Source organism: Brachionichthys hirsutus, chromosome 2 (assembly GCF_040956055.1).
Source record: "Brachionichthys hirsutus isolate HB-005 chromosome 2, CSIRO-AGI_Bhir_v1, whole genome shotgun sequence".
Taxonomy (NCBI): domain Eukaryota; kingdom Metazoa; phylum Chordata; class Actinopteri; order Lophiiformes; family Brachionichthyidae; genus Brachionichthys; species Brachionichthys hirsutus.
In genome coordinates, this window is record NC_090898.1 from 4,629,752 (window position 1) to 4,653,400 (window position 23,649).

The window sequence follows — 23,649 nt, forward strand, 5'->3', positions numbered from 1 at the left end:
TGGAAAACAGTGTCTCACATGTCCACAATCCTTTATGACTTACTTACAAATGCAACTAAAATGTCCCCACCTGAGTGAAAGAAATGTCCCTCAATAGCTGCGTTTGTTTTTAAACAAACCACGAGGGATGCAATAACATTTAATTAAGCATTGTTTGAGCTAATTCACAAAAATGATGATAAATGACATTGGTTTTGTTTTATATGGTTAGCATCTTGTGCTAGATATAGCCACTCGTAGCTATTTATTTAAATACTCTAATAACAATGTCATTAACAGCGGTCTGTTGTCACATGACTGATGTCCTGTTAACTACTAACGTGCCGACAGATCAGCCCATCCTGAGCTACTTCTGTCCAGGCCATGCCCTCTCCCATCCTGACACCTCTCCAGTAAAGGATAGAGGTGAGGGGGCATAGAGGTCAGAGTCTGTGTCTGATTCTCCCTCCGCTATGAAAGGTCCGACTTTGGGACGGGGTGAGGTTCCAGCTGTGGCGTCGGGAAAGACTCCAGCTGCCCCTCCTGAGCCCATGAAGAATGAAGGCCCAAAGAAGTCCTCTTTGGCCTGGGAGATGCTGAAGCCGCTAAAGGAACGCTCCAGCTCTTCGTGGTCGACCGACGGGATGGATAGAGACGTGTCGCTCTCCACGACGGCAACGTCCTGCTGGCGCCTCTGCCTCCTGTGACGCCGCCTGCCCAGTGTGCTGCTCTCCCTGCCGCTGCCAAAGGATCGGTCATGAAGGGGAGCAGGGGGAGGCGGAAGGCGAAACAAGGTGGGAGAATGATCACCGCTGCCACCAACTGGTGATGGGGTGTTGGCCATGCTGCTGTTCCAGGCAGGCTGGCTGAGGGGATGCTGCAGCTGGTGCTGCCAGGAGGTAGAAGGGCAACTGTGGCTTCCCAACGGCGTGCCCAGCGATCTCGCCACAGACCGACCCAGCAAAGGATCTCTCTTTTCCAACGATCCGTCAGAGCATGGAACATCTGCAGCCGACCACGCCTTCAACTCCTCCTCCTCCTTCACTTCTTCTTTCTGCTCCTTCTCCATCTTGCTCTCCTCTGGACTGTGATAAGGTGGAGCTGGGTAAGGCTCTCTGGAACGGAAAAAGGCCTCGGTTTCCGAGCGAGGGATGCCCATACGCTGAACGTACACATTGACCAAGAAGTCAAGTTTTCTGTCCATGCAGAGCACCTGTAGAGAGAAAATAAGAAAGTGTGCCTCATTGTGGGAGTTTAAACTTCATGACAATCAGATTACCGGTAAGATATATTACAAGTTCTACCCCTACAAAGCTACACAAACATCTGTACCTGCTTCTCCACTTTTGCCAGCCGTCCCATCATGCTCGGGTCCTCTGCAGCTTCTCCGTCAGCTTTAAGGCATTTCCCAACTATCTGGTCAACTCTAGCATTTGAGGAAAATTCTTTGAAATGAAAGAACAACTCCGTTCTGCCACATGAGTTTGACCCGGTCAAGTTCATGATGGCATTATATGAATGACTGATGCCTTGAAATTAGGTGGCGGCTGCGTTCACGTTAATTATACTCATCAAGCTATGATTATAAATGGATGATGATTGCACACTTGAGAGTTGTCCTGCAGAACGTATTGATTTCAGGTGGACGGCGTGGGCACATGCATGTTGACATGAGGCGGCCTTTGATCAAATATGTGCGGTAAACGGGTATGGTGGGAAAATGTATCACCTCGCATGCATTTGTTGTACTTCATGCTTCCTTTGCATTGCTCCCTACGGGGCGGGAGCTCTACCTCTGGCTCTCCAGTATCACAGCCAGCGTCTGTCAAACCCCTATTGAGCGAGGCCGAGTGACTCGCCTCATTAATATTTAGTGAAGAAGACGTCAAGACCAATTTTGCTTTTTTGTGATAAAGAAAAGATGACAAAGTTCACCAAGTCATGCATATCCCTACTAATTAAAAATGTTGTCTTAATTTAATTTGGTATGAGCTCTTCATCATTGCTTCAGCATGTATAATCAAGCTGAATGAGATGGGACAAATGGCCTGAACTCAAATGGGGTTCGACCAATCAGAACTATGGTGTGAAGAACAGAATGCTGATGGAACATTCATTCTAGAGGTGTAGTCCATTATCTAACTTAGGACCTTCAGTCGACTTTTTATGGCGAGGTGTGGATGGGGAAGGGGGCCCAACAATCAAATCTATCCTGGCAAGGCACACAGAGACAATATGCGCGCAATGCAAAATGAAGCAACATGGGAACAAGCAGCGGTGAATCTTTTCCAATATATTCCACACACGAGACACACAGTGAGGATGACTTGCTTCGTGGGTGACAAGTGCGAGTATTTCACTGTTGGAATATATTTATTCTGCATGTTAGACCTCCAGTGGATCAAAACATTGGAGAGTTATTTTGCAGGAGGGGAAAAGTGATCGCGAAAACAATGCGAGTTAAACATTGCTGTCTGAATTTGGGATGCATTCAAAGCTGCAGTAGCGAATCATATCTTTGATAAATAAAGGCTTACTGAATACAGCACAGTCGGACTGATGAGACAGGCAAATCAACATGTGTGTATCCAGTGAAAGCACATTATATACCGTAAACCTACTGTTATTTTCATTTTGAACCAATTATTGAACCACAAAAACAACTCTTAAAAGCCTTTAATGTATCCTTCATATCCACCCACCCTGATGTTTAGGTTAACAAAAAAAAAACTCACAATTTTATACACCACCTGGAAAGGAGTGTGGGTAAAATCTTAACTGGTGCTAATATACTGGCAAGTGTTTGTGCACTTGCCTGGACTGCAGGTTCTTAATGCGAGACAGCATGTCCAGATGACCTGCAGAGTACTGTTCGATCACATCCATGACATCATAGGGCCGCAGGCTCTCTTTGAACCTCCTTTTTGACACCTGGAACTTCATGACGCTGAGGGAGTACACAGTTTTTTAAATCATGCAAAGCTGCGTCTAATCAGGCCAGTCAAATTTTGAAGTTTGATTTGATGCAGGCCAAAGTTATGAGACAACAAAGGTTACACTAGATTCACCGATTAATTTACCCCCCAAAGAAACAGACTCCATTTCTGTTAGTATTACTAACAGATTCTGCTGCTGCTTTGTTTTGTACTTCTTTTTGCTTCTTTTGTCTTTGATATTCAAGTTATTTGACTTTGAGTCATTTTCACACCCGACGAAGCGGACTCGGTTCGATTGGAGCAAAAAGTCGCAACATTGTTGCATTTATCACTTGTTTCCGTTCTGCTTTCACACTGTTTTCTAAAGCTTACCCAGCCTTCTGAGCAGCATCACCTGGTTGAAAGGAGCGCTTGTCAATTGGAAAAAGAAGGAGGGGAAATCCCTCCCTCTCCCATGTTTGTTTTGGTTTGGAGTGCGCGCTGTACTTCCTCTACCCTAGATGCACTGCGTATAGCATTACTACGTACATTTGGTCATGTGTTTGGTCCGGTGAGCTTTCACAACAAACCAAACCGGGGTTCACTTACAAGCGAACCGAGACCCACGTTTCCGGGCGAGTCAGGATTCTGACATGTCCTAGCAAGATATAGCATACCATTGTCCAAATTCTATCATTCAATTCAATTTTATTATAATTAAACCTCATTCATTTGACCTTTTTCCTGTAATGCTTCCTGTAAAAGGCCAAATCCTTTCATGTAATGTCTTTTGCATGTCATTTATATTATTTCACACAAACACTCCATCCATCTGTTCCTGGCCCGGGCCCTCTGTCAAATTTTAGTGGCCTGTGAGTCAAAAAGTTTGCCCACTTTCCCATTAACTAACTGTTAATGGGAAAGTGAATAAAACTGACTCATCAATAAATTGAATCAACCTGTAGTAATAGTAGCTCAACATTAATATTTGACCTGATCAAAACTAAAAAAAGTTGTGGTGAAATGAACAAATAAATAAGCAAAATAAATATTGCAGAACCATTAAAAGTGAGTGACTGTTCTTACCAGATTGCCCTTATTGCAGCCTTCAAGCCTGATGGTAAGTCTTGAGTGAGAAACTCACAGTGGCAGCTCTTATCATCCCCGATTTCCTCTCCTGGGAGACTGGCCTCTGCAGAGCAGAGACAAGCACAGTCAAAGAATATGTCCTGCCTCCACCGTAGGCATGAAGCAGACCTGCTGCTTAAGGCCTTAAAAGGTCCAAATCACAAATACCAAGTGATTCCAAGCCAGTTTTGTGCACGTAGAGAGCGTTTTACATGTGTGGAACAACAGAAGAAGAAAAAAAAAAGACTTGGTGCAGAATTGAAGTACAGTGCTCAAGTATAATTCATACAGGCAAAGTCCAGAATTTATCAAAGGTACAATGAGAATCTGGTAGGAAAATGGGATGTATCTACTTTCTACATGCAACGTAAAGCAGGCTTTTGGGCATTTTGCCTCTGTGTCAGGTTTGACTTCACTCGATGCACCACTTGACTTGAACCCATGCCTGCCACAGAATATTGACATGCATCCTAATAAATAATTGCATCATCATTTCTGTTCTCAGCTTGTACCAGCCCTCAGTCATTGTTGGAGGGGGGGCATCTAAATATGAGGGTTCAGGTCAAGCAGGTGTCAGCATGCAGCTTTCTCAGGCTGGTGAAGCTGACTCGTTTTTTGGATTATCTCTCAAATGGAAGCCAACCAACAAAATATCCCGAGGTCTTACTTATTAAACCTTCCATTGCTGCAAAAAAGAGAGCGAGAGAGAGAGGGAACAGACATGGAGAAGTAGTTGTTATGGATTCTAGCGTGAAGACTATGGCAGACAAGTCACTTCCAAACATGGATTCTGGCTCATGTTTGAAAGGACTGGTCTCTCTTTCACATCTGTGCTTTACTGCTCACGTACATCCAGACATTATTACTGTCTAAACTGAACTGACTTGTCTAACCTGGGGAATGCTTCAGTCCCGAGTCAAGCAGAACGTAATCATGAAGCCACGAAGTCGAAGAAGAAAAAGCAACCATCAAATTTAATTTGCCATTTATATGGCGGCAGTGGCTCAGTGGGTTGGGCCCCGGGCTGGGAAGCGGAGAAGTCCACCGCTTCCCCGGTTCAAGTCCTTGCTCTGGTGGAATGTGGGCTGGTGACTGGAGAGGCCAGTTGCAGCAACCCTGGGGTTTGATCTGCGCCATGTTTTTGTAGCTATGGTAACATGAAAACTGTGAAGATGGTAAAAATTATTATACCTCCCAAATATTAGCACCTTAGTAGTGACTGTTCAGGCAGAGGATGACTGATATCCTTGGCATAGTAAATTCAAGCTGACTGAAGTGCCTTTACTCTGCCCCAACGTTTTATACAGATAGACACTAGATGGTGAAGGCAGGTTTTTCGTTTTTTTGTTAATCTGTGACAGCCGCAGGAGGTTTGTTACAGTAACAGTGCAAAATCTGGCATCTTTATAAACATGCAAGCCAATAAGTCTGTAGAACGGGATGAAGGTGCAACATTTCTCCATGTAATAACAAGAGACAATCCGAGATTGCAGACCCTCGCCTCCAATAGACTATTCGAACTTGTGAGACAGTAAACAGGGCTTCCGGATCAGAGGGGCCAAACCTGCGGTAGCTTGCTGCTCCGGAACGGGAAAAGATTCAACTACAACTGTAACATATATGAAACTAGAATGAACTATGAGTGTGCACACCAAATTTGAAGTCTCTCGCTCCAAAATTGAGGTTAGGATGGACTCCTGCAAAAATGCCGATTTTAGAACGAAAATTAGCTCTCAGATCCGGATTGTGATCCGGATCCGGCCGAAATTAGTCATGGTCATAGACCTTTAAGGAGTAATTATGTGTGATTTTTTTCAGATCCATACCGCCATATGTTTTGAAGAAATTAAGAAAAATGTCAAAAAGTACCCTATCTCGCAATGTTAAAGAATCCTTTAAAAAATTCTAGAATCTGGATCCAGATCCGGATCAATGCCATTCTCGGGGAGGACCGAGCCACGGACAGAACCTTGCTTGTGTAAAAATTTCAAGTCGATTGGGTTACTAGTTTTTGAGTTATGCACGTGGACAGACAAACAGACAAACAGACCCAATTGCAATACCCTCCCCTCCCCTTCGGCGAGGGTAATCACACTTTTTTGGACAGTCAAATCAGCCCATTAATTATTTTGTTTGTTTGTTTTCAATATTGTTTTGTAATAATACTATCTTTATTAGATAGGGATCTTTAAGAATGAAAGACTGGGAATTTGGTCACCATGGGGTGCCGAGGTCATGGGACACTCATCTACCCCACTGCGCTATCTGTGTCCCTTTTGCAGGTTTCCTGATGATCTTACAAATGCAGACGATATGGATGAAATGAAGCAGTCCACTACAAATCACTGGGGACAGTGGGGCCCACCTTAGGCAAGACATGATAAATGTATGCAGGCACCAAGAAGACATTTCTTCTTAAACAAGTTAAAATAATAAAATAAAAATGACCTTTATTACTATGAAGAGCTGGTTATTATCTCATCCTGAAATGTAATACTTTATGTGTATTCATAATGAATTAACCCTGGTATGTTTTCAGTACGGATGTGATCCTTGAGTTCGCTCACCCTCTGAGTTTTGGCGCGAGGCACTGCCCCGGACTTTGAAGGTTGGTTTCGGAGCTCGGTTCTTTTCGGTGAAGCTCCAGCTCTTCGTGAACTTGCTGGGACTTGCCCCAGCCTCCTCTGCACCTGGAGACTGGGCCTTTCCTTTTGTAACAGGAGCCTTTGAAGGACTGAAGAACACCTTATCTTTCAGGCTGGCCTTCCGGCTGCGGACAGCAAGCAATGAGAGGGGAATACAAGCTTCGTTAATTCAAAGTAAACCGTTATCTGCAAGTGACGTCTTCAGAATCTGACCTAGTTTGTTGTTTTTAGGTGTAATAAAGGGAATTTGACATTCAGTCCTGATGTGATAGTAAATCTTACCTCAGCAGAAATGCATATGGGCAATGTCCTACAGCAGTCCCCTTTACGAGCATAGTGAGGCATTCAGTGGGTCGGGCAAGCAGCAGGAAGCTACTAGCAAGCATGCTTGGGAAGCAAACACATCTCAAAAGGAAAAGCTGTTGGTTTCACTCTATGCAAAACACAAATCATGCAAAAATAATTGACCGTCATACAGTATGCTTCGCCTGACACACGTGACTCGATCAAAGGAAATGCGATGTTAGGAACGCAGCGCATTGCACCTTGCCTGCCGAACAGAGATCCACAAGGGCTGAATAGACACAGACACAAAAAAAAAGGCAGCAAGCGAATAAACTGCGTAAAGACATAATTCAACAGAAACCATAAATCAACCGGGGGCAGGGTGAAAAAACATGGAATAATATAATTATTATTTTATTATAGGAAAAAGTAAAAAAAAAAGTGCTGGCAGATAAATTCTTCAGGTATAACAAATACATAGCACTTCATGTAGCATCATAGCGCTACACATCAACTGCAGGCTCGTCAGATCATCCAAAATTAGTGATTCCTCCACCTTTACTTGTACTAAAAGGAGGCCGAGCAACTGAGGTGGGAATGTGAGGCAACACACAGACTTGCAGGGCAGCTGTTAGTATCTGTGCAGCAAGGATACCTAATAGTTCTTGGACAGCACCCGCAAAGACTGTCTTTGTGTGCACGTTCATTACTGGAGTGGTGGGCAGTAGAGGAGACACAAAGAAGTCAAATAGCAGTGTGTGCAGTCAAACAACAGCAGTGTGTGCCATACTGGGATGTCAGTAACACCTTATTGTAACTGCAAGTTGCAAGTCCTTCGCAACATGCATGTCCATTTTATCGAAATAATTACAATTGTACACTTGTACATTTTTGGTTATTATTTTTATGACGTTTGCATGTGTGTAATTTAATAGCTGCCATCATCTTCCTAATAATGTTTCAGGATGGAAATTTCACATCATAGCACTGCTAAATATATGAATGTGTTCTCAATGGCCAAGTCATGATAGAGTGTTACTGCGTTGTTATTAATTACGCTTGTTCCCGTGTCAAAAAAATAGCGAGATAAGAATCAAGCAAGGCTCTTAAAGTGTTCAAAATCACTTTGTCCAGAGGCGATGCTGGAAGCCACAGTATCAAAGAACAGCCCGTTGGAGAAGCCAGAGTCAGCTGATCTTTGAGCACCACGTGAGCAGATGCAGAAAGACCGTTCTTGAAGGAGTCGCATAAAACACAGCCACGATTGGTAACACAACTCACACACTCCCCCCAAGAGGAGTGCTTCAGCAGCAGCTAAGAACAAAATAAAAGAGCCAAAGGGAAGTGAAGAGAGTCAAAAAAAAAAAACAAAGCAAAAAAACAGATTACAGACCTGGGTGAGGTTTCTGTTTGACAGTCCTTCCTGTATGGAGAGGCAACACTGTTACACGGTGCAAATCATTGATGCACTACCCTGTGTGAACGAAAAACAGCATCCACGTGAACATTGATCATTTTAAAGAATCGCTTCTAGAGCGACAATTCTGGTCAAATATTATCTTGTGTTGTTGAAAATTTAAATCAAGAATGAGACCAGATATAAAAGCTAATTTAACTTAAATCCCATCTGGATTTGTCTACACCTGTGTGGTGCTGTGTGGTGCTGTGTCTGCACCTGAATGACTTTCCCTTCAGATTCCTCAGCAGATCCAGTTGATTCAAAGGTGGAATGAGTCTGAGAAAAAGACAAAGTGCAGTTTCACAGCTCTGCAGAGAAAGGTTGAAGCTGGCCATCGGGGCACTTCAGTGCTATTTCCGTTGGGCAGTGATTTATTTTGAGGCCAATACCTTACCGCTGGATTGAAACAGGACATACTTGAATTTCAAAACAGGACTGATAAGCAATGGTCATCTATAAGAGCAGCTCAACAGGCAGAAAACTGTGTTGTGAAGAGCAGAAGCACAGATGGTGATTCATGTAGCTGGAAATCGTGTAGGTGTTACGTTTTTAAAAAGCTGCCACTCGCTGTTTTTATGGCAATCAGCAGACTGATCCAAAGCTAACTCGCCCTTATTGAAGCTGAAAGTGATTACTGTTGGATTTATTCAGTATTTAATCGCACTGTCATTATCAAGATATTAATACACTCATATTAACATCATTATTTTACAAGCATATTTTATTGTACAATCATAATCATGTGTGTCTAAATATAAATGCTCTGTGAGAACTGCAGCAGTGTGCAAACTCCAAGCTGATGTCTGATTACAAGACCGGACGTTCTGACATGCACGCCCTTATTGCAGGACCGGACGCTCTGACCTGCACCCCCTTCCTGATTAGGAAAGTAAATGGTAAATGGACTGCACTTATATGGCGCTTTTTCCACTGCTTCACGGTGCTCAAAGTGCTTTACATTCATCCATTCAGACACACATCCACACTCCAGTGGGCGACTGCTGCCAGACCCACTGGGAGCAATTTGGGGTTCAGTGTCTTGCCCAAGGACACTTCGACATGCAGACCGTCAGAGCTGGGATTCGAACCACTGACTTTCTGATCACTGAACGACCCGCTCTACCAACTGAGCCACAGCCGCCCAAAGTGCTGTTGGTTTACTGAGAAAAGTGTTGAATAACGTGTTTTTTTTCCATTCTGTCCCCACTTCTTTACCTGTAGGGAGGCAGACCCAATGTAACTAGGGCCCTCTGGATCTAATAAAAGGCGAGGCGACTGGCTGAGGAACCCGGAGATGAGCAGAGAAGTTGTCCTCGGTAGATTGTAACCGGGATCTCCTCTGTCCATGTCTCCTCGCGAGTGATAAAAGCAATTAATCTCTGTCTGTTCTTTCCTGTATATAGGTTCTGTGCGTTAACTTTGAACCTATCAATTACACACACGTGTGAGTCAACACAACAGATTGTAGCACATTCATCAAGTGAACAGGCTCATTTTTCACCTTAGCGGCTCAGATTTAAGCGAGGTGGCAGAATGTGATATTGGAAAAACAGTTGTATTATTCAGACAGCTGTATCATTTACCTGTACATTGGAATAGCTACAGTCTGCTCATAAAAATCCCAAGTGCACAGCAGGTCTGTGCGGGACAGGTTGGTAGCATAAAACCTCCAGGCACCCTGGATGGGGCAATGAAGAGGTTTGTCAGGGACGCAAAACAGAGAATATGGTATACATGTTTAAGCTGCACAGTTATTATATAAAGCTGTTTTAGAGGTATACCTGGATGAGGCCTGCTGCAGGGTTTCGCCTCTTCTCAAAATGTTTTTGCCTGTGCTGCTCTTGGACTTTGAGGGCGAAGCCTGAACCCAGGATTCCCTGCACAGCAAAAAAGTGGCCCATAAATTGATCACAGATCCAACTAGAAAAGCACTCTGAGAGCCCAGACCTCCGCCGAGCAGTTCATTGCCCTCCTATTTCGATTTACAACATCCACATGGTGATCTGGATTATCATCACAAGGTTGTAAATTGTTCTTGGTTTCTCTATACACCAACCATGAAAAGTAAAAGTGAATCAGACTTGATTGCAGCAACCCTGAGGTCCGGTGAGGGTTTTCAGTGTTTCATTTCATTTCATTTTTTTATTTATTCTCTCTCTTCTGTCATGGTAATGCACCAACAATAATACAAAGCACAACACATTAATACAAAATAACAATGCATACCATGCAAAAAAAAGAAAAGGAGCAGGAAGAATGAACTCCTACCCCATTCTTATTTCAAAAAAACACATTAAATGGCCTCTCACTATCTTACAACATAAAAATTATCGGTAGTCGGTAATCACATAAAATGATTCCACATTCACATCACCGAGTAGCAAGCTGGATGAAAGATGGAGATTAAATGGCCAATATGTTGTCAGGAGAAAGGATGATAGGAACGCTGCGATTAAATGTAGATTAATGCAGGTAAAGACACATTAGAATAGTTAAAGACTTAAAACTGAAACACCCCACCAAAGACGGGCCCTCTTCAGCTGTAGGGGACGGCTGTAGCCCTGCAGCAACTAATAAAGCAGAACTGGATGCTCACAGATGATGCTACACAAAGAACCAATGGAGCCTGCAGGTGGAGATGTGTTGGATGATCCACTGCATCTCCAGGCCGGATGCTTTAGGACAGATCCTTTTCAGTGTTATTCAAAACAAGACCACAGATGCAAAACAGAAACAAAGTCTTTATAGCAGATACTTCTAATTATGAGGGGAATGAGCTGCTTGGTGGAGGTATGTGCTTTCTGAGTGCTTTTCTAGTTATGCACTGTTTATTATCTACATTTCACACAGACTCCCTTTTTTTGGAAATGGAGCTGCATTCTTTTTTGCTTTTTTAATACACATTTCCTTTTTAATAGTGATGCGACTCACTAAACTTCTCATATCTCTACTTTAACATCAGGGGACCCAAGGATCATCATAGGGTGTAATTTTTGTTATTAGGCTGTTTGATGGACAAGCTCATTAAATTGCGTTTTTCGTTTCTGTGGTAGCAGCGGGTGGCAGTCATTTCCATACTGTATACAGTATTGCTTTTATGCCCCCACTTCATTATTTATATACCATCCAGTATCAGGAACAAAAATATTAACAGACAGCAGCGTTCTATTCTATTCTATTCATAAACGACTAAAAGACAACAAATGGATTTAGGTTTTTATAACCTCAAAAACCCAGATCACATTTTTATATAGCTCATTCAGCATTCTGGTTAGATGTCCCAGGGCCTTCATAAATGAAAATTGCATGATCAATATAATGTGTGTGTAATGTATGAAATTTAAAAATATATCATAAAGGTCTAATCTCGCTGAACTTCTTTACTGAGCCCTTCATCTGAGTCTTAATACACAAGTGCATTATTAAAACATAGCGCAATGTTTTTTTTCACTTATTTTATGTGTCCGTGGACATGAAAAGTGTTAATCTTTGTGGTATTTTTTTTGCTTTCTTGATTTTCATAATTGTAATTTTAATTTACCATTCCCTATGTATTAAAAGGAATGCCTTTGCTTTTAACCAACATATTTTCAGTTTTTTATATTTTCAACCTAGTGGACAGACCTAGTCAGACCTAGTCAGTTGCTAACGCACAAAATACCACAAATATTGAGCCTTTCTGAATCTGAGTCTCAGATGAAAGAGAATGCAGCCTCAGGTAGCAACGGGTAGTTTTTACCCCGAGCCGGTCCCAAGCCCGGATAAATGCAGAGGGATGCGGCAGGAATGGCATCCGGCGTAAAACTTTGTCAGAATTAAGCATGCAATCAACTAGAAGGTTGATTTGCTGTGGCGACGCCTATGGGACAAGCCGAAAGAGGAATAAGAATAAGAAGTCTCAGATGAAAGCAATTCTACTTCTCTTCCTCACTCCATTCCAGGGGGTGCATATATAACATCCTTCTTTGACCCTAAAGGTGAGTAACACTGGCTCCTCTTCCTCACCCCATTTATTAGTGCTATTAGGTCAAAGATGTCTTGAAATGCAAAAGCTCATTTATTTCTAATCCAGACTTCCTGTAGCGTGGCCAGCCCCCAATCAGAATGTGTCCCTTGCATCTGCAGGGATACGCTGCAACAGATGCATCCCTGCCATCGACTCCTTCATGCTGGACGGCCTCAGTTTGAAATAGCAGTTGAGCGTTGAGCTTCGTATTGTTGTCGTTCCATCTCAGAGCCAAAACTATGTGACGGTGGTGGTTGCAGCATTGCAGACAGAACAAGCTCCTTTTCCGTCCCTTTTTCAGTTTCTTTGAACTTTTTAATTTAATCTGGCCTCCCCAGAGCCTGTTGACTCCCCACATGCCAGTGCCATAGATGACCTGTTGTTGCAATGCATTGGGAGTGGATGCTGCTGACGTAACTAATAGATATAATCTGCACTAAATATTGTTTTTTATCAAAATGCATATCGATATATATCAATGGATTTACAGAGCAAAAGTTGTAGATTAAGTATTTTCCTTTGTGAAAATGATCAGCAATGCTCAATGTCGAAATCAGCGAACACATGATTAATTGTAAATTCCTTTTTTTTTGTACTTACAGCAGGAAGTGCAAAGAAGGCCACCCCGATCATGCTGAAGGTGGCTGCGAGGAGGCGCCCATTCCAGGTCTTTGGAACTTTATCACCATAGCCGATGGTGGTCAGAGTGATCTGGCGACGAGACAAATGAGCTTTGTCTTACAGGCTGTAGATATTTGATCATATACAATAGCTGTAAACTACATGCTGCTGAAGCTCTTCTTACCAGTCCCCACCAAAGGGCATCAGCATAAGTTTCAAACTCTGCATTGGTCTCCTTTTCTACAGAGTAGACCAGGAAGGATGCCAGGATGAGACACAGAAAGCCGATGTACCAGGCTGTGATGAGCTCCTGCAACGATAAGCACCAGGAAACGTAAAGTAATAAAGTGCTATCTCAAATGTTTGAAACATCACACAAACACACATTGTTTTATGAGTGCAAGCAAATAAAGTCAACATGTCAAAGCGTATTAAAAGGAAACTGAGCAAGCCGTGCTTCTTCATTACGGCACTATCTAAAGGCAGCAGGTCTGTCACCATTTTTAGGCTCAATGCTGACTGTTGTAGCCGCTGTAAAGATGCTGTCAGCATCTTCAATTTTGCTCTAGGGTTACATTTAAAACATAATGAGGCAGACCTTTAGATGCGTTACCCGGTATCGACACCTGAGCGTCTTGTCTAAGAATCTAAAAGTATCCAGAGACTGATGAAGAATCACAGATGTCGGAGATTATGTGTGTTGTTAGCTTTATAAAGAAGTACAAACACATTTGCTATTCATAAGGACACAATTTCCACTAAGAAGTTAAAGACATCCCCTTTGTTAAAAAAACAACAACAATTATTCCCTGAGTTTTGCTTCACAGGCAACATACTGGTTACTTAGAATGGTTATTGAAACAGAAGAAATTACTCAGTGCTCAAAAATAATGATCTCCACCACCTCTGCATACATTCTGGTTTCGACTATTTAAAAATTGTAATAATATGATAGCTAATATTCTCAAAATACCTAATGGACCCCTAAAGAGGTGCATAAACTTTCATGAAAATCATCCAGGAAGCCCTCCCAGAATGATCTGAAATATATGGACAGTACTTAAATAGCACCAACATACACCTGTACACATTGTACAAACAACGGAACAGCCACTGGGAGCAACTTGGGGTTCTGCGTCTTACTCAAGAACACTTTGACATGCTGCAGGGGCTGCGGATCAAGCCATCGACCTGCTAATGGGTGGAGACCTCTTCACCACAAAGACACACCCATACCCGACCTGCACCCTTGTAAACCAAAAATACAGGAATAGCGAAAATCCCGAAATGGAGCGAAGCCTGTGATTCTCCTCCGTCGTCAACAACAATCCCTCCCAACCCTCCCAACCCCAGGTCTCTGCCTGTCAATGCTACTGCTGCTTCATTTGCATTTGCATCTCCAGTTTCAACCCCAGCACCCCTGTAGCATCCATCGTAGGGCTCTGATTGGGGGGGGGGGGGGGGGGTTCTTATCAATCCACCATATATGCATATATTTTAGGAACTGATGAGTACGGCGCCTGGGCAGAGTCTGGATGTCTTCCTGCTGTAATAATAAACATTTCAAACTCATGAATATCTGACTGAGATTTTAAAAAAATGACACCAATGGACCTGTGTTTGAATTGTGCTCCAGGCTGACAGAAGGAATGAACAGGAACCATCCCACAAAAATCTTGCATGAAATAATTATTTTGACTGCAGTGCACATCCAATTTGGCTTTAAGATCCTTTATGTATGGATCAAATAAAGAATGCATTTCATTAAAGGAGCAGCCAGCTCCTGGTGAAACGCTTTCAAACAACAAAATCACCTTGCTGTGGGCGTAAATGACAGATCCAAGCAGCTTCCAGGTGCCTCCACGGCGGTCCATACGCAGCATGCGAAGGATCTGCAAGAATCTCAGACTCCTGATGGCCGAGGTGGCAAAAACGTTGCCCTGAGATCCAGCTGCCAGAACAGAAACTGAGGCAATCAGCACCATGATGTCTGGAGAGAGAGAGAGAGAAGCATATCATGCTGCAATAGCAGGAAGGACAGAAATAGTCAGAATCAATTAAAAACACTTTACTGTGCATAATGAAGTTCAGTTTCCTAGTAGTGAAAGAGTTGATCCATCTAATTTTGGGGACACTAGTGTCAAATTTTCATTGAATCATCTGCGCTTCAACCTACATCATGTCTCAAGTGTAACCTCAAGGTAATGAATGTTCTGAAGCTCACATGAAAACGCATCAAAGATGGTGATCAAACCCTGAAAGACATGAAACAACAGAGTGACATTGCTCTGCGAGTGCAATGAGATGTTTTCTCACCTATGACACAGAAAGGTTTTCTGGCAAATTTTAGCCTCCCTCTCCATCCTCTGTATCGACAGCAGCAGCCGGCGGACCATATTCTCACTATGTACTCTACGCCAAACACCACTATGGTCACAATCTCCTGCGGAACAATTCGACATGGTTGAAGTTAAACATGTGATGTGCATCTGTGGCGCGTAGGTTCACAACGGGTAAGAAGATACCCACCAGGATGTACAAGGCACTCTCTGAGCTATTTTTGAATTCTCTGATGGTGGCAAAGACTGAAAGTATGAGACAGGAGAAGACCAAGAGGAAGCTGGAACAGACGGGAAAACACGGTTATTGCTTCTTTTTTTTAAATCAGTGTCAAATCTGTCAATCCCTTTTAGACCGAAGCTTGAAGGCTTTAAAGTCACCATAAACCGATGGTTCGATTTGTAGACAACAGAAACACAGCACAAGATGTACTTCTGTGGCATCAAGGATAGAAGATTTGACACAAAATTTGAAAACAAAAACTTACCAACTGATGCTGTTTCACCTTAGAGCAGGGGTGGGCAAACATTTTGACTTGCGGGCCACAATGGGTTCTAAAATATGGCAGAGGGGCTGGGCCAGGAACAGGTGGATGGAGTGTTGGTGTGAACTAATATAAATGACATGTAAAAGCCATTACGGGAAAGGATTTTGCCTTAAATTACACACAGCATTACAGGGAAAACATAATGAGGTTAATTGTAATAAAAATTTAATTTAATGATACAATTTGAAAAGGTTCGGTGGGCCAGATTAAAATGGCCAAAGGGCCGTATATATGTCCCGCGGGCCGTAGTTTGCCCATGCCTGCCTTAGAGAGTCAGTTAACCCAGCATGACTACATCCAAGTGGCGTCTAGACGTGCAGTTTGGTAGTTTGGGAGTCACCACGGGAGTCACCACGGAAAAAATGTGCAGTAATCCAATTACAATGGCTGATGAATGACAATTCCGTTTTTTTAAAAGCAGAGAAACATGATTTAAGAAAACAAATATCACCCTTAGATGTGGAACAGCCCTTTGAGATGCATCTGCATAACATAAAATGTTCTTCTGGTGCTGTGATGCCAATGGATAATGTACCATTTCCTCATCAATCACTTCATCTTAAGTGGGAATGGAGGGATTTTACATGAGAGCTGCAGATCATTTGTCAGTGAAGACACCAGCTCAGTGAGAGTAAATAAGAGACAACGCTCAGAAGGCAGGCAAGAACACAGAATCAGCGATCATGTGTGCAGCGCTCTATCCGGGCTACACTTGGAAAATAGCATCAAGTAGAAATATGAGGGGATCAAAGTTGTAATTGTAGGAGAAACTAGACAGTAAAGTCATAAACAACGCTGATGCCAGCAATGACAGCCCTGCATTGGACCATATCCACTAACCTATTCCACAGGAGTTGAGGAGATTTCCTCCAAGTCCCTCTTCAAGGTTCTGGATGTTTTGAGATGCAAAGGTTGACAAAGCAAGCGTTTTTTTTAGCCAAAATACAAACATGAGAGCAGAAGGTTATAAGTCGACTGTGATTTCGAAGCATTTAAGAGGTTTGAAGAAAATCAATTCTGCAGCCACACCTTTAGAAACCATCCTGGTTGAAACCATCAGACGAGCACTTTATCGGATGTAAGAGAGATCTGATTTGAAGAGGAGGCCCAACAGGATCTGATCTCAGGGACCTCCTTTTGAAAAACCTTCTGGAAGGGCTCCAAAGTGCTAATGGACAGCGCGCGGTGAAACCCAACACTGGGATAATACACAATTTCAAAGGATGTTGACGCACCCGCCATTAATTGTATTACAATAAAGGTACTGACGAATGGCATTGTCTCCAGAGCACAAGATGTGGCAGCACTTTAAAGATCGCACTACAGAAAAAACAAATGTTGTTGAATTAGTCTATCCAAGTGTATTTATAGTACAAACAATGTTCAAGTCATTCAAAGGTCCTTGGAAGTAGCTGATAAAGCAGAAAGAAGTTCAAATGGATTGAGAAACTAACATGGCAACAATAAAGGACAGATAAAGTTCCTAAGAAGATATGACAGAAAACATACAAATAGAATGACTGTAATATAATATAAACACAATAAGTACAATTTTAGTATGAAACAAATATAGATATCTATAGTGTTAGCCTTGTGTACCATCTCTCATTACTGAAAAAAAACCCGGACTGATGCTAGTAGTCTGTTAGCGTGGACCGTACGCTCTAATACAACACTTATCACATCGCTCCAAACATTTTTAGTAAAAAGGCTAGAGGTCAGGAAGTAGCAACCCTGTTGCACACGGAAAATGTAGAATGTGATTCAGTCATAGTTTACATCAATCAAAATGCTAGGCCGATATCTAAAGCATCGCTGGCAAACAGAAATCCTAAATACTTCATCAAAACACAGCTAATATATTTTTTGATAAGTCACAAGCAAACCTTTTTACAAATTGAATTTGAACCTTGAGCCGCCGCTGTTTCTGCTGAGTCAGCTTCTGTTTGTCATACCACACTCCTGGCAGCGGTCGCTGGCTCTCAGCCAATGGAATGGAAGCACCACGGATCAATGATATGTGGTACTAGTTGAAGCCCATTAGCTAATTATTTATTACTTTCTGCATTATTCTGCCAAAATCCAAATGAGCTTTTAGCACATCCAGCTGCATCAGTTCAGGCCGTTCTATTTCGGTGGGTGAGACCGAGGCCCTTCTCTGGTGTGTTTTTAGCAACCTGAACCTAATATGGCTACTGCGCTCCAGGCTTCCTTGGGAATAGTGAGCTCTTCGTGCCCTGAGAAAGCTTTCGTAGCATTATGCTTTAATCCTGTCTGCAGTTTGTCATAGTGTCTGGATGAATCTAAATCGTATAAATCAGCTGCTGAAAGGCCTCTTTGGCATGTTTGAATCACAGCCAGTGTAGATTTTGCAATTTGTAATTAACATCATCGTGTTGCTGCTCCTGAAGCAGCAAAAAACTATTAGCTCCTACATCTGGAATCCTTACCTTTAGCATCAGCAGAATGAAGGCTCTAGTCTAAACTAAAGCCTCACGTAGACGACTCGCACTGTCTGCAGACTCATCAGCTGCTCATGGCTCATGGGAGTCTGGGACAATGGATCTGCATTTAGTGCCTGACGACAATGCATGTGTGATACAAGGGTAACGTGTTGGTTTTCTTCCCCTTCCAGTCTTAAAGTCACCCCAAGCTAACAAACTGCTTTAAACAGAGTAAGGTCTAACTATTACGAAGGACTATTTAGTAGATTAGGAAAATTGTAACCATGGCAGTTCTTCTGTAGTGTCAAGCAAAGAGCTTTAGCATCACGTGTGCGTCTGCCTGACGAGGCATTGCACCCTTGCACGTGCACATATCCTGATGTTGATGCTGAAAGGACATAACGGGCAGTTTCTCCCATTTAAGGGACATTCTGATACCAAATCCATCCATCCATCTTCTTACCCACTTATCTGCCCTTACCTGCTGGAGCCTATCACAGCCAGCTACATGCAACAGGCGTGGCACACCCCGGATGAGACGCCAGCTTCTGGTACCATATGCGCAACAAAAATAAGCTCTGTCATGAGGGTGATGAGTACTTTTCTTGGACCCGGGTGACCCTGCCTGTATAGCCACCTACTGCCATTGTGTCTGGTCCTGTATATGCAGTGCGGAATATTAGTAGATGTACTCTGAATAACAAGACTAATATACTTCAGTGCAGCATGCCAAGTAAAAAAATATATATAACAGCATGTATTGCAATATAGAATGAATTGAAGATATTGTTTCTTCCATTAGTAAGAGATTTGGATGATTTTATTAATGTAGTTAAATTGCAGAAAGTACGGGTTGGGAAAGGGAAGTCGCTTGGATTCCACAATATCCTTCACAATTCCTTAACCCAACAACGCGATGCAGAATTCAGACCCCTCTGCTCCATGCTTGGCAGCCAGCATCTATCTACTCCAGCCTCCTCTTCGGCTTCAACTCAGCAGAAAGTCCAACAAGAAGGAAGTTCTTCCTCCTCCAGACAATCCGGCGATCCACAGGATTTAAAAAGTGACAGTTTTGTTTCATTAATCCACAAAACGGCATCTTAAAACTTATTTTGCGCTTGTGGGGTCAGCAGTGATGAATGTCTTGGAGTTCAAGGTCAGAGCTCTGATGTAAATCTATACCTTAACAGAAAACATTAAAAGGAGTCTGCTGCTAAAGTCTAAGAAGGTTGATACCTCCGTTTTAAACTGTGTTGTCTGTCTGTTAGCAAAATAAATAAAAAAATTGTGGATGAATTTTGATGAACTTGGGAATCTTATCAGGAACAGTTTATTCAATTTTGGTGATGATCCAGAAGAGATCCTGGATTCTGGATCACTTTGAAATGTTTGTTAACATTGCAGTCAATGGAGCTTCCAAATGTGTTCCTCAATAACTCAGTTAATTATTGAGTGATGTTTCAGGAATTGTAGGGTGGGGGCTTCTATTTTACCACTGAATTTCAATTTCAATTTCAATCCGGATTTTTTCATTGACTTAAAATGGACGCTTTTTAAAAAAAAATAATGCATTCAATTCACTCACTAAAAATAACAGTCATAAAGAGGTCCAATATGCACTATCATGAAAAATGTATTCTGGATCTGATCCAGAATGAAGTCAGGAAAAGATTTTACCATTAAACCCCATTTGTGAGGGTCGCTATGGTGACAGGTTGATTTGTGGCCCTGCACAGCCGCAGAGGCATCGTTGAACTGAACAAGACGCACCTGTTACACATCTCACCCAATCAGCTCCTGCCGAGTGCTTCTCTAGTTATATATTTTTATTTCCTAATTTTTAAATGTGTTAGAGATGTTATTCAAGAGCTGAATATATTGAAACTGCATCAGTCATTAAAAGTAGCATTTTGCTAACTGTGGAAAAATAACTTAATAACTACAGCTTGCAGGTATTTTTCCAGCTTTGGTGCAGAACGGACACCCTTGATGCTTCTCAGCTGCACAGCTGGAGCTTTGTGCAAGAGATCTAAAATGACAAACCAGTGAAGACATCACAGCGCTATTGGTTGTACCACTGCAGTAACACATCAGTTAAAGGCAGTGGAGTCCTTTTGTTTGCTAAATGCTGTTTTTTTGGAGGAGAGAGAAAGTATGAAGGCGGACGGGAAAGATGTGTCATTAACTCTGCCGTATTATACCTGGAAGGATTTGGAGATTAAATGAAGCGTGTTGACTATGATTGATCTCTGAAAAAATTACAAAAAGGACCAAATTAAATGAGGCGGAGCTTTTTTTTTCTATCCAGATGTCATCTGATAGTCTGACCCTGATTAGGTGCATGGCATCAGGAGTGTACTAACTTGCAATGTGTTTGGAGTTTCATTTGTCATATATGCTGGTAAACCTGTTCTAAATAGGTTGCATGGTGCAGTTTGTGTCCTAAATTATTTATTACCCTACAAAAAAACAACAGTTGTTAATTTTTGCTGGCTACTATAGTATTCAGTAAATATTTCAAAAGGAACTGTGAGTGTGGTTTCACGTCAAAGTGCAGGCTTTCTTCTGGGCCTCCAGTCATCCCTGGGGGACTCGACATGCAGTGCATTGGATTCCTCGATGCTGTGGACGTGTCAATGCAGTATTACTTTTCCGGATCAAATGGGTGCAGGCATGGCTGGATGGTAAATCACAAGCTGCTGCGTATTCTCCTTGTTATTTTGAAGCTACTGAATAATGCATTCTGTGTTTCTGGAGGGAGGATGGCATAATCTCACCAACAAAGTCTGAATTTCAGGCATTTTGGCTTAAAAGTCAGGGGGGCGTAATTAAAACGTGCAGGTGCATTATTGGAAATGTAGAATCCTGCTGTATATTTTATAGTCTCCGCTGCAGATTCTGATCATCTCGGTCACTGATAATCCCACAGATTCATGCCATTCATCACTAAATCTCTGTATAGGGCCAGGTTGGGATTATGGGATGCTTTCCTCAAAGGATCAGCGGTTAGATGTTTCAACGCTGGCAACTCAGCTGAGGTTAAACGCCTATATTATTCATAACGGCCTTACTGGAGGTAATTGATCCAAGACCTCACACACACACTCACACACACACACACACACACACGCAATGCGTGTAGTATCAAGAACTCCCCGCTCTGCACGTTAGTTAGTGGAAGTAGTGGCGGAGCTGTCTACGGACCCGGTGCTGAAACCTTCCGCTGCCGCAACGCACGGACGCCAGTGAGAGCGCAAAACCTAAACTGGAGGCATGCTTGCCGTCGCCATAGTGCGATACCATTCCCATCACGAAACTGGTGCAGACTGATCCGAAGTCGGAATCCCGCGCACTCACACGTAAGCGTGGTAGATGAACGCCCATCCTCGCGGTCTTTCCAGCGCATTGTATAAGAAATTTTGGAGCTTCCGATAGCTGGCGGGTTTCCTCGACGGTCTGGGTCTCCCGGCTGAGATGCCGGACCTCTGTCTGCAGAGGATGCCGCTCCGCTTCTCCGAGCCCGCCAGGAGCAGCGCCCCGTCCCGACTCGAATCAGCAGCCTCGGAGTCCAGTCCAACAAACCCGACTTTGTGCTTCTTCTCTCCGGCTTGAGTTGGGTGAATCCCGCCGTTGAGGGATTTCTTCCCCATTCTAAAGTGGAGACGAGTCTAACGAGGAGCTGTCTGTGCCCTTGCTATAGGGATGCATCGCCGCTGCTGGGGGGGGGGGGGGGGGGGGGGGGGCTGCTGCTGCTGGTGAACGTCGGTCCCACTGGAAAAGCAGCTGCAGCAGCTGTTTCAATCATGTGGAACTGCGCAGCGTCTGCTTCTCACTTAGCCCTCTTCCGGCCAGTTGACAGACACGGAAAGGAAGCTGATGCTCATCTCTCGGACTCTGCATGACTTTTATCAACAGAGATGACAAAAGTTAAAGTGAACATCACGTGGACTGGGACACCTGAAACCACGGCAAGCCATGGTTTGCATTGTCAAAAGCAATGGTGGAGACAAATGCGGCAAACCAGACATCCATCATTTGTCCGGCCACAGTGATGGAAAACAGCAGATTCACGCACTCAATGAAATGCAACACAACTAATGATGTAATAATATTTTGAGCACTACAGGTGAAACTACAGTCAATCACACTTAACCAAGAATAAAGCAGAATAAAATGGTCCAAACAAGAAAGAAACGACTTCAGACGGTGATGGCATGACCTGTTTTTTTTTTTTTTTTGCATCACATCTCAAGGCAGCATGGTGGCACTGTTGCCTCACAGCAAGGATGTCGCAGGTTCAAATCCAACATCCTTTCTGTGTGGAATTCATGTCTGCGTGGGTTCTCACCATGGTCTGCGGTTTCTTCCCACCACCAAAAACATGCAAATTAGGTGAATTGGTTACACCAGAGTGTAGTGGTGTGAGTATAGGTGTGAGTTTGTGTGTGAATGATTGTCTATGTGTGGCACCTGAAATGAACCGGCGGCTTGTCCAGGGTGTAACCCCGCCTCTCGCCCATTGACTGCTGGGATAGTCTCCAGTAGATCCCACAACCCGAACTTCAAATTAAGCGGTTAATAAAGTGACTGAATGAATGAATGAACAACTACCACATCTCGCTAAATTTAAAAACACCACTGCATCCATGAAAACCAGTTGATATACTGTGAACATTTTATTTGCTATCTTGTTAAGTTTGCATTTACAATGATACTTTGTACAGTTGTTTTCAAGCAACATAAAATTGCAAATAATGTATATACAAAAACATTAGAATAATGTAAATAAACATGTAATCAGACACATTTGTTTTCCCAGCTACAACAACATGCTGCAGTAATTTAAAATGGTGACAAAACAAAACCAGAAAATGAGAACTTGCATTTTTAGATGATATGAAAAACGACTCAGATTTATTTCAAATTGCAAAATGGAAACCGTATTACTGCAACAATCCGCTCAGTCTTACGTGGCAACAGAAGGATGCTACACTACAGTGGCCATGCTAGTCCTGACGGATGCGTAGAGGCTATTCAGACATGCTCATTTGGAAACAGACTGATTTTGAATAAATAACAAGGACTAAGTGGATCATCCGAATGAATGCAGCATGTCAAGGCAGATTCTTGAAAAGCACGTCAGACCTTTTTAATCATACAAAAAGAGTTGTCAGTGAGGTTACTCTCAGCAAGAGGAACACCTTTTCTTCAAAAGTACAGTCATGAATAGAAAATATTTTACATACTATATTATCTGCATAAAAATATTCAAATTAAACC

The 23,649-nt window shown here is 42.8% G+C and overlaps 1 protein-coding gene across 1 annotated transcript; it reads right to left on the reverse strand.

Annotated features, from left to right (window-relative positions):
• Window positions 1-346: 346 nt before the first annotated feature.
• LOC137900198 (potassium voltage-gated channel subfamily KQT member 2-like) lies at window positions 347-22,019 on the reverse strand. The gene is made up of 18 exons (XM_068744264.1): window positions 21,727-22,019; window positions 15,568-15,658; window positions 15,355-15,481; window positions 14,853-15,028; window positions 13,223-13,348; window positions 13,018-13,128; window positions 10,193-10,288; window positions 9,995-10,089; window positions 8,628-8,687; window positions 8,346-8,375; window positions 6,593-6,792; window positions 4,916-4,951; window positions 4,690-4,707; window positions 3,981-4,086; window positions 2,795-2,926; window positions 2,123-2,191; window positions 1,312-1,405; window positions 347-1,192 (listed from the first exon to the last, which is right to left on the reverse strand). Exons 1-18 carry the CDS (start codon window positions 22,017-22,019, stop codon window positions 347-349), a joined length of 2,706 nt encoding a protein of 901 aa, XP_068600365.1.
• Between the last annotated feature and the right edge of the window lie 1,630 nt (window positions 22,020-23,649).

What these genes read in the sequence shown, in the direction of transcription:
- LOC137900198 (XM_068744264.1), bottom strand. Translation starts at nt 22,019, where the DNA reads ATGGGGAAGAAATCCCTCAACGGCGGGATTCACCCAACTCAAGCCGGA. An exon ending in AAAACCTTTCTGTGTCATAG is followed by an intron (nt 15,029 to 15,354) that starts GTGAGAAAACAT and finishes CTCTCTCTCCAG; the next exon opens with ACATCATGGTGCTGATTGCC. An exon ending in TGGCAAAAGTGGAGAAGCAG is followed by an intron (nt 1,193 to 1,311) that starts GTACAGATGTTT and finishes TTCTCTCTACAG; the next exon opens with GTGCTCTGCATGGACAGAAA.